Genomic DNA, 15,495 nt, shown 5'->3' on the forward strand with positions numbered 1-15,495 from the left:
CATACCACTGCAAACCTACCAAGACCCGGCCGTCCTTCTAAACTTTCATCTCAAACAAGGAGAAGACTGATCAGAGATGCAGCCAAGAGGCCCATGATCACTCTGAATGAACTGCAGAGATCTACAGCTGAGGTGGGACAGTCTCCATAAGACAACAATCAGTCGTACACTGCACAAATCTGGCCTTTATGGAAGATTGGCAAGAAGAAAGCCATTTCTCAAAGATATCCATAAAAAGTGTAATTTAAAGTGTGCAACAAGCCACCTGGGAGACGCACCAAACATGTGGAAGAAGGTGTTCTGGTTAGATGAAACCAAAATCGAACTTTTTGGCAACAATGCCAAACGATATGTTTGACGTAAAGGCAACACAGCTCATCACCCTGAACACACCATCCCCACTGTCAAACATGGAGGTGGCAGCAGCATGGTTTGGGCCTGCTTTTTGTCAGCAGGGACAGGGAAGATGGGTAAAATTGATGGAAAGATGGATGGAGCCAAATACAGGACCATTCTTGAAGAAAACCTATTAGAGTCTGCAAAAGACCTGAGACTGGGACGGAGATTTGTCTTCCAACAAGACAATGATCCCAAACATAAAGCAAAATCTACAATGGAATGGTTCACAAATAAACGTATCCAGGTGTTAGAATGGCTAAGTCAAAGTCCAGACCTCAATCAAATCGAGAATCTATGGAAAGAGCTGAAAACTGCTGTTCACAAACGATCTTCGTCAAATCTCACTGAGCTCGAGCTTTTTGCCAAGGAAGAATGGGCAAGAATTTCAGTCTCACGATGTACAAAACTGAAAGAGACATACCCCAAGCGATTTGCAGCTGTAATCGCAGCAAAAGGTGGCGCAACAAAGTATTAAGTTAAAGGGGCAAAATAATATTGCACGCCCCACTTTTCAGTTTTTGAATTTCCACAAAAATTTAAAATTACCAATAAATTTCGTTCAACTTCACAATTGTGTTTCGCTTGTTGTTAATTCTTCACCAAAAATTTACATTTGATATCTTTAAGTTGGAAGTATGATATGTGGGAAAAGGTTGAAAAGTTCCAGGGGGCCAAATACTTTCGCAAGGCACTGTAGGTGGTGGGGCTCTAAAGCTGAAGCCCAGGAAAGTGGATGCCATCACATTCTGGCTAACCCCAGGACAAATAAGCAGATGTTATACTTCTTCAGAATGGCCAGGTACTATGGGCGGTTCGTCCCTCACTATAGTACCATGGTGAAGCCCCTGACATACCTCACTAAGAAGAAGCTGCCCTCCACAGTGATTTGACAAATGATTTTGAGACAGCCTCCTGGGCACTGAAGACTGCCCTTTCCAGCTTCCCATTACTTCAGACTGCCGACTTTACACTACCATTTGTGTTACAGACCGACACCAGTGACTTTAGCCTCGGAGCTGGACTCAGCCAGTTCAACACTATGGACCAAGAACACCCCATTTTGTACGTGAAATGGAACTCCTGCGGAGGAAGGTGAGCTACTCCATGATGGAGAAGGAATGTCTGGCAATTGTGTGGGCCCTACAGCATCTGCAGCGATACTTATACGGATGCCAAATCACTGTGCAAACTGACCACACCTCCTCAGCTGGTTACACACAGTATCCAGAACGAATGGGAATTTGCTACGCTTGAGCCTTGCACTCCATCAGTACCACTTTGCCATTTGCCACAAGAAGGGCAATGACCACGGTAATGCCAAGGGGTTATCAGACGGGCGTGCGCAGGGAATACCGGAAAGTGCCACACCCTAGCGCCTGCAAAAGGAGGGAGGTGTAAAGGAGGCAAAGATGTAATTACATTTTTAAATTGTTCTGTAAGCATGTGTAGCTGTAGGAAGACACCTGGCTCTGCAGGTGGTCCAGCCTTTAAGCTGCAAAGTTAGAATTCACACACTCACCAGCAGCTAGAATTCAGTTCCTACAGGAATACCACCTGTGGATTAAAACCATACAGTCTGCTCTGTTTAGACAGCTATGATTTTATAAGAAGAATATGGGCTTATTGTATGTCCTGGCTACACATCTCCAAGATCCCCAGAACATGGTGAGCGCCCCGCTGGGTCTTGACCCATTCTAGCACCCAGGGGAAGGTAGATACCTATAACTGCTGTCCTAGGATCATCCAGAAAGGAGTTATGATCTTTCACAGGGTTTGGAATTTTGCAGCTGGTGATCCAAGAGGAGGGGATTTAGGTTCAGCCAAGAGGGCAAGAGAGGAGTGTCCCACATGGGTTAAATGCTCTTGCAGAGCTTGGCCTATTGCTTTTTGTGTGGGGTAGGTTGTGACAACATATCATGTGAGGAGGAGTCCAGGAACAGAGGGGACCACAAGCCTCCCATGAGGCAGCCCCTCCCCTACAAACCAGGCCTTTCATCTACTGGTAACTGATCCATATATTCTGCTTCTTTTGTCCTACCAATATTATATCTGACCATTATGCATGTATAACCTTTGTGTATATATTGTATTGTCTAGTGTGCCCTTAAGGTGATTAAATATATATTTTAAACTTGGGCTGCTCTTTTATCTTGATCCACGAATCCACACATTCGTTTCTCAGTTTATTGTTCTATGCTACTGAGGTTGGTTTCTGGCCCGATATAATTCTGTTAATGGACCAGGCGTATATCAGACGAGGAACTGGTGGCTGATAAGGTTCTGTTTCATTAGGCTAGTGAAAAAGGCCTCAGCGAGCATGGTGCCACGTCAGTGACTGCCTGAGCCACATCCTCTCACTCCCTATGCTTCCTGGGTCCATGAGGACAGGGGGGTGTCTGAATAAGACTGTGGCAAGCTGACATTACTTGTGCGGAACGTCAAGTTGGTACAAGTGGGGAGACCTTTCCACGTAATCATGCTGATATAATATTGACGTCAGGCAAGGTGGCGAGGTTTAGATCCTTGACATGTGTTGGCTGCAGAGGGATTCTGCGTGATCTCTCTGGTCTCATCCTTCCTAGGATCAAATAACTAAAAATTGGCATGTGCATATGCATTCACCACTTTTGCCATGAAGCCCCTAAAATTTTTTGATGCAAATAATTACTTTCATAAGTCACATGCTTAGTGAAAGGAAGTCCACCTGTGTGCAAGACCACAGAGGCTGCAACATCATTAAGCAACAGGCACTACTAACCAAACAGCACCATGAAAACCAAGGAGATCTCCAAAGAAGTCAGGGACACAGTTGTTGAGAAGTACAAGTCAGGGTTGGGTTATAAAAAAAAAATCCTAATCTCTAATGGTCCTCCAGAGCACCTTCAAATCCATTATCATCAAATGGAAAGAACATGATACCACAACAAACCTACCGAGAGAGAGAGAGAAAGAGCCACCCACCAAAACTCACCGCCTGGGCAAGGAGGGCATTAATCAATTAGGCAGCACAGAGACTAAAGGTAACCCTGAAGTAGCTGCAGAGTTCCCAAACAGAGAAAGGAGTATATGTTTATACGACCACAATAAGTCATACACTCTATAGAGGTGGCATTTATGGAAGTATGGGCAGAAAAAAGCCTTTACTTACACACAACAATTGTAAGGCTCGTTTTGAGTTTGCCAAAATACATGTGGGAGACTCCCCAAATGTATGGAGGAAGGCACTGTGGTCAGATGAGACCAAAATTGATCTTTTGGCAACCAAGATAAACGGTGATAAGCTAAGCTGGTCATGCATCAAACCAACACAGTTCATCAGCCCAAGAACACCATCCCCACAGTGAAACATGCTTAATTGCAAAGTACTGATTAATTTGTTGGTGCTATATAAATAAAATTATTATTATAAAATTATTATAACAAGAAAATAAACCTTGACTTTTCTCACCTGGCCCACCCAATTGCTTTCTCAACTGGACTTTGTTCTGGTAAAAAGTCTCCTGCAAAGCTGACCACCTGAACCCTGTAGGAACGAGGATGACCCCATTTGTTAGTTACGTTGCTTGAGAAGTGGATATAGCGAGGTGTCTTGGCGTGAAGCTCAAAAGCTGCTTGGTTCTCGTTTTCCAATACGCTTCGTACCACCTTTGGTCGCTGTATTGTAACCTCTGGTTCCCAAGGTAAATTTACAGGATTAAATTTCATATCCTGAGTCATAATTGAATTGTGAGTTCCTAGAAAAGCAAATGACATTTTACATTAGGCTCCAAAGTTGCAAAATAATAAACAAGAATTCATCCGCATTTCTGCAGTTTTTATGAATATTTCATATTACATATTTCTTGGAATATCTACATAGTGCAGCATGTAAAAAATAATTAACAAGAATAACAGGAATTTACCTAATAGTTTATAGCAGTGGTTTATGTAAAAGTTTATGGATACTGGTGCAAAAGTTCATCTTGGGCATTCTTAGACTGCGCAACACCGCAGCAGGTATTATTTAGGTATGATTTGGAGAATAGAATGGACAGGTTTTCATAATGAATGGTAAAGAAGCATGTTATGGGAGGAGAGGAAGACTGAACAACTGTGCTGAGGGACCGCGGTCTCTCTAGGGTGAAGCTTTCTCTGAATTTAAAAATTGTCCTCAACTGAGATAGGAGATGTGAGAGACAACAATGGAGTGGAGATGGGACTTAAAAGTTGAAATAATTGTGGTTATGAGATGTACATATAAGAGTAACAAGTAGTCTTTTTTAGCATACATGAGTGCAAATTTGAAGTTGTATGTAATAAGTAGGGGTGAGCGGACCCGTGGATGTTCAAGTACGGTCAAACTGTAGTTCAAAGTTCAGTTCGGCATCTGAACTTGATCCCGAACTTGACCCCTAACCAAAACTCAATAGAAGTCAATGGGGACCAGAACTTTGGTGCTTTAAAATGGCTGTAAAATGGTCATAGAAAGGGCTAGGGGGCTGAAAATTGAAGCTAAATAAGGGTAACAGCAGGACAAATGCCCTGCAAATAAAGGTGGATTAGGAAATTACTTAAAATAAAATAATAAAACAAAAATAATAATTTTGAACCAGGAGGCAGAGATCCAAGTGGAGGAGGAGGTTGAGGAGGCGGAAGAGCCAGCGTAGGTGGAAGAGGTGGAGGAGGTAGCTAACACTGATTTTATATTTATATTTTTGGGGGTACTCTGAAATCAGGCTCTTTGGGGGCACTCATATTGCAAGGCGTGCAATACTCTGCACTTTTTTTGTGGTGCAAAAAATGAGGAGAGCATCAAATAGGGGATGTGACTGTGTTGCTGTTGGTGGTGGTGTTGCTGGTGCAGGAAGAGATAGGATGTGGTCGATCTGTGCCTGCTATGCGCACAAATGAAACATCTTCCTCTGATGCACGCAAGCGACTGTACGTTTTGCGTAATTTCATAGGCCAGAGTACTGCTGGACGAATGGTGAGGCCAGAAGAAGTAGAGATGGTTTTTAGATTGGATGCCTGAGAGTAACTTCAGTTCCTTTGCTCTGTCTTCCACCTCACCCCCTTGCAAATCAGGCAAGCAGTCTGAGCCCCAAGTCATGCAGCAGTCACTTCTGGTTTTTGATGTCTTTGCTGACTGTGTTTCTTTGGGCCACCCACCTGACCCTGCCCCACAAGTGGAAGAGATTGAATGCACTGATGCCCATCCACTTGTTCTGTTTTAGAATGAGTACATGCAGTGTCGGACTGGGGTGCCAAGGGCCCACCAGTAACAATGACTTTGGGGGCCCACTTTTCACCTGCGTACAAACATTACACTACCCTCGTTCACAAATTTACCTATATCTCTATAGAATAATACACTGGGTAGTTTGGGTAATGAATGATGAGAAGATGCTTTATTTCTGTACAGAGTGAATTATGTGAATTATGCCAGGTACTGTCCATACGATGGGGTTAGGGGCACAGATCTGCACAGGGGCCCACCGGGGGATTCTCCATTACCCTATGGGCCAGTCCCAGCCTGCTGCCAGACATCCCCCCAGGGATAAAATTCGATTACTGGGGGTCCCGCAGAGAGATACTTTGTTAGCTGTTCCTCATCAACGAACAATTCTAACCAACATGAATTGTTCATTAAGGAGAATCTTTTTAATCAAGCATATAACTTTAATTGCTATGTGCACACCAAAATTACATGAATATGCACTACTTAAAATAATATTGAAGGTCATTTCCATTAATTTATTGATAATGTGCTGAACATAATTTTAGCTGTAGATATATTTGTCTTACCTCCAACATCCAAATCCACTTTGTAATTAATAAAATGTGTATGAAGGGTTCCCAGAGTGTGTTCGCCAACTCTTGACCCATACTCTTTTCCATCAGCAAAATAGAATGATGAGCTGATATATCCAGTAGCATGCATCTTGGCTTCTATTACTCCATTTTGATAGAAGATAAAATCCCAAACATAATCATAATTAATAAGAGTAGAAACAGCACGGACAATCAAAACAGTACTGGCAAGCCCTCCGTAATACATGGAGTGCATATTGGAATAGTGTCGACGAAGGGGTACACCCAAATTTTGCTCAAAAATGCACATGGCATTCTTAGTCTTCTCGGGGTTTTCAGATTCCATTAGATAATGAGCATCAACATAAGTGGCAAGATGAGGACAATCAACACCTCTCACTAATTCGAATGAGAATCTTCCAATGCCAAAGTTGGCATCCATGTATCTGGTGATCATCCCTCCAGGTGCATTAGATCCATAAATTGCAAGTGCTTCTTGAGTACTGATTTCGTAGGCAATACGTTCATTGTTAAATCGGATATCAAACAGACGTGGGCCAGAGTTGACATTTAGTCCATATGTGAAGCTCCATGATTGGAAAGAAACCTGGTTCTTATTAACTGTGTACCTATTGCCAGCTGGGTTGAACTGCAATGGTGCTCCAGGCTGAGGACTGACCTTTGGTTGCATAGAGCCAATATCATTTTCTGGTTTAACTTTTTGAATTTTTATCACTTCAACTTTCCCTGCATTGAACTGTTTCTCCAAATCAGCCATATTCAAGAAGTAAGCTCCATTGTAAAATACTTTTGTTACTTTCCATTTTGTAAAATCTAGACTTTTGTGGTCCAAAAGTATTTCCAGTCCAACTGGATGGACAGTGAAACAACTTTCTTTCACTTTGACAAATAAAACAAACCAGGAGCTTCTATCTCCAGATTTGACACCTCTAGGAGCTGTGGTAAGAGCCGCAAAATTGGATCCATCATACCCAAGAGCTTTTAAAAACTGTGGTGCCGTAGAAAATTCCTTTTCATATACTAAAGCGTAAGCATCAGAGTACTCTTTACCAATCACAGGTCTGCTGTAGTATGGGATTTTTTCTTTGTATTTTTCCAGTGTGATATCATTGTGGTATGATGGTTTGGGAAGAGGACCTACCACATATTCTGTAATGGTAGGTTCTTCTTGATCTCCAAAGAAAACAACAGCAAGAGCCTCACGTGTAGGTTTTTCTCCCCCTCGATCTAAATAATCTAAAACCTGTTGTTTTGGGGGGTATTTAATATCAATATAGTAAATACAATTTTCAGAAGGTTTTGCATCAGCAGCATTCACAAATTTCTTGCCAAGATTTTTTTTCAGGTAGTCAACAGTTGCAGAGTACTCTTCTGGTGTCAGGTCCGAAAACACTGAGCCTTTGTCACTTTTCTGTTGTGCCACATTGGATTTGTAATTTCCATGTTGAGGTTTAGAAGAACAACTTTCTGTAGACTTCCCAGCTCCCGATAGCAAAACAGAGACAAGTGCCAAGATAGTTACCAATGCCACAGCCAAGAGTATGAGCACAGCCTTCACGTTCATGATAGTCAGAATATGTAGTAAGAAGCAGGCAAGAAGTCCTTCAAACACATAGAATAGAGTTTGTGAAATACAAAACTGTTGTATAACTTATGACTCTGAGGGAGGAGAATTCTGGAAACAGCAGAAAACCATAATGCAGATGGCTTAGCTCCCAGTTTCATGAGGATAACATGGATACTTTTAATTGAAAGCATTCTTGGAAACTATTTTGGCCAAAAAAGCATTTGATTCATGCACTCTGTGCTCAGTACGTTTATCCTGAACATATGTCATTACTACGGACTTAACAACCTTATAAACTTAATGTTTCTTCCAAGCATCTGATAATCAGTGAAAATTTTTTGTCACATTTCTTCTTATCTCCCTCCTAAAATATTTCAAGCTGTGCCCCCATTCTTGAATTTGTTTCGTATTAACCTCTTATATGACAAACACGTCTGATTTAATGAAACATGCATACTGAGCTGAGCTTTGCGTATATGTGGATTAGGAATAAAAGCAAGGAATAGCTGTCAACTAAAGGGAGCAATCAATGGACAGTTACAGTATTTTGCAGCTTTATTCGGTGGCTTGAATTCTGCCCTCTGTACTATCATGACCCTGGATTTCTGATCAATGTTAAACAACAGTGCAGGCCTGGAGCCATATTGGATCACATTTATCAAGCTAAATGCAACCAGCCCTTTGGATCAGAGGGAAGGGTAACTATTAATTTATGGGGTCCACACAGGGCTACATTAATAATTTATGGCGGTCACATAAGAAGACGTTATTAATGTATGGGGCCCACATAGGTGGAAAAAGGTAATGTATGGGGGCCACATAGGACACTATTACTGTATGGGTGCCATATGAGAAGGCATTATTAATGTATTGGGGCCACATAAGATTACATTATTAATATGTAGGTGCCACATAGGGAGACATTTTTTACACAGAAATACCAGTTCCAAAATATTAATTTACCATATAATTAACGACTCATAATATGCAAGACAAGGATAAACTGAGTCAAAATATACCAAAAAATGTAAAGATTTTTTTAATGTTACAAAAAATTACAGAAAACTACATTAGTACTGTTAGACTTGTATGGGTACAATTTGGTTTGATCCATAAGTGAATAAAACGGCCTGAGAATTGGTCAGGAAAAAAGTGACAGTGTGCAAGCAAAAAGATGAATTTATCCAATAAGATTTCACACTAGACATCTATATCAGCTGATACTCTCAATTTCGGTTACTGCTATGTGAATAATGATAATAGGAAAAAAAATATTCAATAGAGGAGCAGTGATACGATGTCTATCTATGCTGCAGGCAATACATGTAATAGGAAAGGGTACAATCAAAAACAGGAGTAATTACCCATAGTATTTGTAGATCCTGCCAAGACCATGGCCACATTCCCCAACGTGTGTTTCGCGTTAATGTTGCTTCCTCAGGGAGCGTGGCTTAAGTATGGCAGCCGGTATAAATATCGCACTATTCCAGTCACATGACCAGCAAACTATCAGTGGTTTTGTTGCGAGCTTGCTCACGCTCCCGTCACGGACCCTAAACTCCTCCCATCCCCCCCCTCTCCCACGTCATAATTATGTGAGCTGGCCGGCTCCAGGCTATACATCAGGCAAGCACAGACGGGAAGACAGAAGGGACGTGGCGAGCGGAAACCTGAGACCCAGCACATGCGCACCTGGCATGCAAGACGAGAAAAAATAAAGTGACAAGTTGGCAAATACAACATTAAATACAAAATTTGTATTTAGTGTATTTTTGTATGATAATTCAAGTTGTTTAATGATATCAGTGCATTTTTATCTTTTTCAAGAATATAGGGACACCACATGTCAATTATAATAGATTATGCGATGCCGTCAATGCAATCTATTACATGGGAACATAAGGATTATTTTCATATAAGATTTCCCAACATTTCCTTGTGGTATGCCCCAAATGTATATGATTCATTTATATGCACTGTTGTTGTTGTTTTTATTGTGTGTTACAATTTTGTATTGTGTGCAGGACAAATCCAAGGTGTTTTATGTCACTAGAGCACTTTTCTTTTTTCTTTTTTTGTTAATATTTCTCAACATATAGGTGCTTCTCACAAAATTAGATTATCATCAAAAAGTTAATTTATTTCAGTTCTTCAATACAAAAAGTGAAGCTCATATATTATATACAGTCATTACAAACAGAGTGATCTATTTCAAGTGTTTATTTCTGTTAATGTTGATGATTATGGTTTACAGCCAATGAAAGCCCAAAAGTCATTATCTCAGTATATTAGAATACTTTATAACACCAGCTGGAAAAAATGATTTTAAAATCCGAAATGTTGACCTACTGAAATGTATGTTCAGTAAATGCACTCAATACTTGGTCGGGGCTTCTTTTGCATCAATTACTGCATCAATGCAGCATGGCATGGAGGCGATCAGCCTGTGGCACTGCTGAGGTGTTATGGAAGCCCAGGTTGCTTTGATAACAGCCTTCAGGTCGTCTGCATTGTTGGGTCTGGCGTCTCTCATCTTCTTCTTGACACTACCCCATAGATTCTCTATGGGGTTAAGGTCAGGGGAGTTTTCTGGCCAATCAAGCACTGTTGTTTTTAAACCAGGTATTGGTACTTTTGGCAGTGTGGATCGGTGCCAAGTCCTGCTGGAGAATGAAATTTCCATCTCTAAAACGCTTGTCGGCAGAGGTAAGCATGAAGTGCTGTAAAATTTCTTGGTAGATGGCTGCGCTGACTTTGGTCTTGAAAAACCACAGTGGACCTACACAGGCAGATGACAAGGCTCCCCAACACACTAGACCTCAAGCAGCTTGGATTGTGTGCCTCTCCACTCTTCTTCCAGACTCTGAGACCTTGATTTACAAATGAAATGCAAAATTTACTTTCATCTGAAAACAACACCTTGGACCACTGAGCAACACTCCCGTTCTTTTTCTTCTTGGCCCAGGTAAGACGCTGTTCTGCATTGGTCATGAGTGGCTTGACACAAGGAATGTGACACTTGTAGCCCATGTCCTGGATACGTCTGTGTGTGGTGGCTCCAGCAGCAGTCCACTCCTTGTGAATTTCCCACAAATTTTTGAATGATCTTTTCTTAACAATCCTTTGAAGGCTGCGTTTATCCTGTTTGCTTGTTCGTTTTCTACCACACTTTTTCTTTCCTCTCATCTTTCCATTAATATGCTTGGATACTGCATTCTGTGAACAGCCAGCTTCTTTAGCAATGAGTTTATGTGACTTACTCTCCTTGTGGAGTGTGTCAATGATTGCCTTCTGGTCTTCTGTCAAGTCAGCAGTCTTCCCCATGATTGTGGAGCCTACTGAAACAGACTAAGGGACCTTTTAAACGCTTAGGAAGCCTTTGCAGGTGTTTTTTGTTAATTATTCTAATTTACTGAGATAATAACTTTTGGGTTTTCATTGGCTGTAAGCCATAATCATCAACATTAACAGAAATAAACACTTGAATTAGATTACTCTGTTTGTAATGACACTGTCTATGAGTTTCACTTTTTGTATAGAAGAACTGAAATAAATTAACTTTTTAATGATATTCTAATTTTGTGACAAGCACCTGTATATAGGGACAACACATGTCAGTTATATTGATCATGTGATGTCCACAAAATAACCTAACACATCAGGATTTGATATCCTTTATTTAATAGCACATGGCACTTTTGCACTTTATATGAATATATATTTCATGACATGATATAAAAATATAATGGGTATATTTAACAACCCATATTGGCTTCTTTAGCACATTTGCCAACATATCACTTTATTTTTTCTCATCTTAAAGGGACACTGTCACCTGAATTTGGAGGGAACAATCTTTAGCCATAGGGGCGGGGTTTTTCGGGTGTTTGATTCACCCTTTCCTTACCCGCTGGCTGCATGCTGGCTGCAATATTGGATTGAAGTTCATTCTCTGTCCTCCGTAGTACATGCCTGCACAAGGCAATCTTGCCTTACGCAGGCGTGTACTATGGAGGACAGAGAATGAACTTCAATCCAATATTGCAGCCAGCATGCAGCCAGCGGGTAAGGAAAGGGTGAATCAAACACCCGAAAACCCCGCCCATATGGCTAAAGATTGTTCCCTCCAAATTCAGGTGACAGTGTCCCTTTAAATGCAGGGTATGCATTTGCTGAGTCTCAGGCACCCTGCGGGAGGAGGGGTTTCCTCTGTGTGCCTCAAAAAAGTGTTTGGATAAACCTGAAGATGAACAGTTAACCCCTTCACGACATTCGTCATACATGTATGGCACATGCCGGGTCTCCTGCGCTGAGCCCACATCTTTTCCGGCACATGTCAGCTGATTTCAACAACTGACATGTGCCCCTGACAGCCGCCGGTGTTATCCTGTTGCCGTAAATGCCGCTGTCAATCTCGGACAGTGGCATTTAACATGATTGTGCTGGGAGCACGTCACTAATTCTGTCCATCGGCACCCGTGTCACATGACCGCAAGTTGCTGATGGGTTGGCATGATAACCCAGGGTCTGCAGCAGACCTCTGTAGTTGTCATTGCCAAATTGCTATGAGCGGCGCCCAGCGGTTGGGGCTCATATAAAGTGAGCATTTCTGCTACACAGAGCAGGGCTAAAGCCCAGCTTTGTGTGGCACAAGCGATCAGATCGCAGCTTCTAGTTTCCCATGGAGACTATTGAAGCAAGTGTAAAGTAACAAAAAATGTTTTTAAAAATATTTGAAAAATTTAAAACTATAAAAGTTGTAATCATCCCCAATTCAAAATAAAATAATTTTAAATAATTAAAAAATACACATATTTGGTTTTGTCGCATTCAGAATCGCCCAATCTATCAATATATAAAAAGAATTAATCAGATCGGTAAACGTCGTAACAAAAAAAGTCAAAAACGCCAGAATTCGTTTTTTTTTGGTCGATGCAACATTGCATTAAAATGCAATAAATGGCAATCAAAACATTTTATCTACACCAAAATGGTATCAATATAAACATCAGCTCGTTGCACAAAAAATAAGCTTCTAGCTACGGGTCTCAGAAAATGACACAATTTTTTTTTCTTTTAACACACTGTTTTTTGTTCACTAATTGAATTAAAAACAACCTATACATGTTTGGTATCTACGAACTTGTAATGACCTGCAGAATCATAATGGCATGTCAGATTTAGCATTTGGTGAACATGTTAAAAAAAAAAATCCCCAAAAACAATTGTGGATTTGCATTTTTTATGCAATTTCACTGTACTTGGAATTTTGTTTCCCGTTTTTCAGTACACTATATGGAAAAATCAATGGTGTTGTTCAAAAGTATAAAATCGTTCAGCAAAATAGAAAGTTATGGCTCTGGGAAGAAGGGGAGCAAAAAGCAGGAGTGGAAAAATGAAAATGGCCCGGGGTGAAGGGGTTAAACTGTGTGGAGTCAGGTGCGGATGCAGCAACATGTTCTGCTATTCGCTGTTTGAGCACACGTGTTGTGCACTGTTTTTAATATTTTTGGCATGTAATAAAGGCAGCTAAACACTCATTTGTTTATTTTACTCCCTTCTAACAGCGCCCTTAATTCTACAGCCCTTTACAGACATCTTCGCTGTCCCCATTGGGTCTCACAATCTAAATTCCCCATCAGTATATGTCTTTGGAGCATGGAATAAAACCAAGGTACCCAGAGAAAACCCACGCAAACACGAGGAGAACATACAAACTCCTTGCAGATGTTGTCCTTGACGGGATTTGAACATAGGACCCCAGCGCTGCAAGGCTGCTGTGCTATCCACTGATCCACTATGCTGTCCATGCGTGGTATTACAATTAATAAACACATTAATGTTACATATTCTATTGGTATTAATTGGAAACATCTCCGTTTTTAACATAGATTTGCAAAAATTACATTTATTGGTTCCACATTTATACGAGCTCTTAATACTAAGCTAATTGTTAATATGTCCAATATTACTACTGTAAAAACTAGGAGAAAAAAATGGATCTATTAGTAGTTTTCATAGCCAAATATCTATTATCTTTCCTCTATAACAAAAACAAAATTTAAAACACTGTAAAAAAAAATTGCTTTGCGCAGCCATTTTCTAAGACTGCATGTGAGCTTATTTTCTATATACAGAGGTGACATTTTAATTCATACCATGAATGAAAGTATTCACCCCCTTGGCCTTTTTCTTCTTTTGCTACCTCACAAACCGGAATTTCACTATTTTTTTTGAGGGTTTGCATCAGTTCATGTAGAGAACATGCTTACAACTGTGAACATTTTAGTTTTCTTTTTATTGTGCAGCAAACAACAAATAGGCCAAATAATTGAAAATTTCAATGTGCATAACTATTCACCTCCCTAAAGTAATTTGTAGAGCCTCCTTTTGTAGCAATTACAGCTGCAAATCACTTTGGATAAGTCTCTATGAGCTTTCCACATTTGGTCACTGGTATTTTTGGCTATTCCTCAAGGCTTCAGCTCCTTCAAGTTAGATGGTTTCCTCTGGTGAAGACCAATCTTCAAGTCTGACCAGATACTGACTGGGGGTGAAATTCAGCCCTGGCATTTGAAATCACACAGGCCCATGTTGTCCTCGTCCCCAAGCACTTGATGGAATATATTAACAAGATTTACTACAAGACCAATATTTCTAAAGATACCCGTGGCCTCCTGGGGTAAGTGAAGGAGTCAGCAACTTTGTGCTCCGACACAATTCTTAATAGTATGGGTGTTTTGAGAATATCGACTCTGTTAACAACATAGCAGACAAGGCAGCCCTCAACCAGACAGGCCCCTCTGGCATTTGACAGGATTGCCAGATGGCCAGTCCGGCCCTGAGCCTGACCATAGATTCTCAACTGGATTAAGGTCCGGGCTTTGACTAGGCCATTCCAAAACATTTACATGTTTCCCCTTAAACCACTCGAGTGTTGATTTAGCAGTTTGCTTTGGGTCATTGTCTTATTTGAAGGCGAACCTTAATCCCAGTCTTAAATCACTGACAGACTGAAACAGGTTTTGCTCAAGAATATCTCTGTATTTCGCAACATCCATCTTCAACTCAACTAGGACCATTTTCACTGTCCCTGCTGCTGAAAAACATCCCCACAGCATGATGCTGCCACCACGTTTCACTGTGTGGATGGTATTCTTGGGGTGTTGGTTTGGCACCAGACATAAAGTTTACCTCGGTGGCCAAAAAGTTCAATTTTGATCTCATCTGACCACAACATCTTCATCCATACATTTGGGGAGTCTCCCACATGTCTTTTGTCCACCTCAAAACAAACCTTACAATTTTTGAGTGTAACAAGAGAGAAAGAGCAGGATATGGACACCTTCACTGATTTGATGGAGACTACAGGTGGTCCGAGGATTGAAAATGAATATTTTGTAAAGGATAAAAAAATGGCAGATTTTTTTAAAAGGTATTTATTGTTATTATAAAAAAGTAATATTCACAATAAGTACCCAGTAATAAAGCAATTGCTCTGCCATTTTTTATCCTTTCTAAAATATTCATTTTCAAAATATTCATTTTCATACCTCCGATCACCTGGAGTCTCCATCACATCAGTGGAAGCGCCCATATCCTGCTCTTGTTCTCTTGGTACACTGAACTGGAGCCCTCCGAAGGAATGCTTATGAAGGTAATTGCTTGCACCAGAATTGTTTAGGGGGTTCATCGCAGAAGGGGTGAGTACATGCCAA

General features: G+C 40.8%; 1 protein-coding gene across 1 annotated transcript in view; it reads right to left on the reverse strand.

The window, feature by feature from the left end:
- The window catches only part of AOC3 (amine oxidase copper containing 3), a 29,714-nt gene extending 21,866 nt beyond the window's left edge, over positions 1 to 7,848 (reverse strand). Inside the window, exons 1-2 of the mRNA XM_077252069.1 lie at positions 6,184 to 7,848; positions 3,848 to 4,133 (exon numbers count right to left, since the gene is read on the reverse strand). Of these exons, the coding sequence (XP_077108184.1) occupies positions 3,848 to 4,133; positions 6,184 to 7,774 (1,877 nt within the window). The 5' untranslated portion in view covers positions 7,775 to 7,848. The remainder of the gene's footprint in view (positions 1 to 3,847; positions 4,134 to 6,183) is intronic.
- Between the last annotated feature and the right edge of the window lie 7,647 nt (positions 7,849 to 15,495).

The sequence above is a fragment of the Ranitomeya variabilis genome, chromosome 4 (assembly GCF_051348905.1).
Source record: "Ranitomeya variabilis isolate aRanVar5 chromosome 4, aRanVar5.hap1, whole genome shotgun sequence".
In the NCBI taxonomy this organism is placed as follows: domain Eukaryota; kingdom Metazoa; phylum Chordata; class Amphibia; order Anura; family Dendrobatidae; genus Ranitomeya; species Ranitomeya variabilis.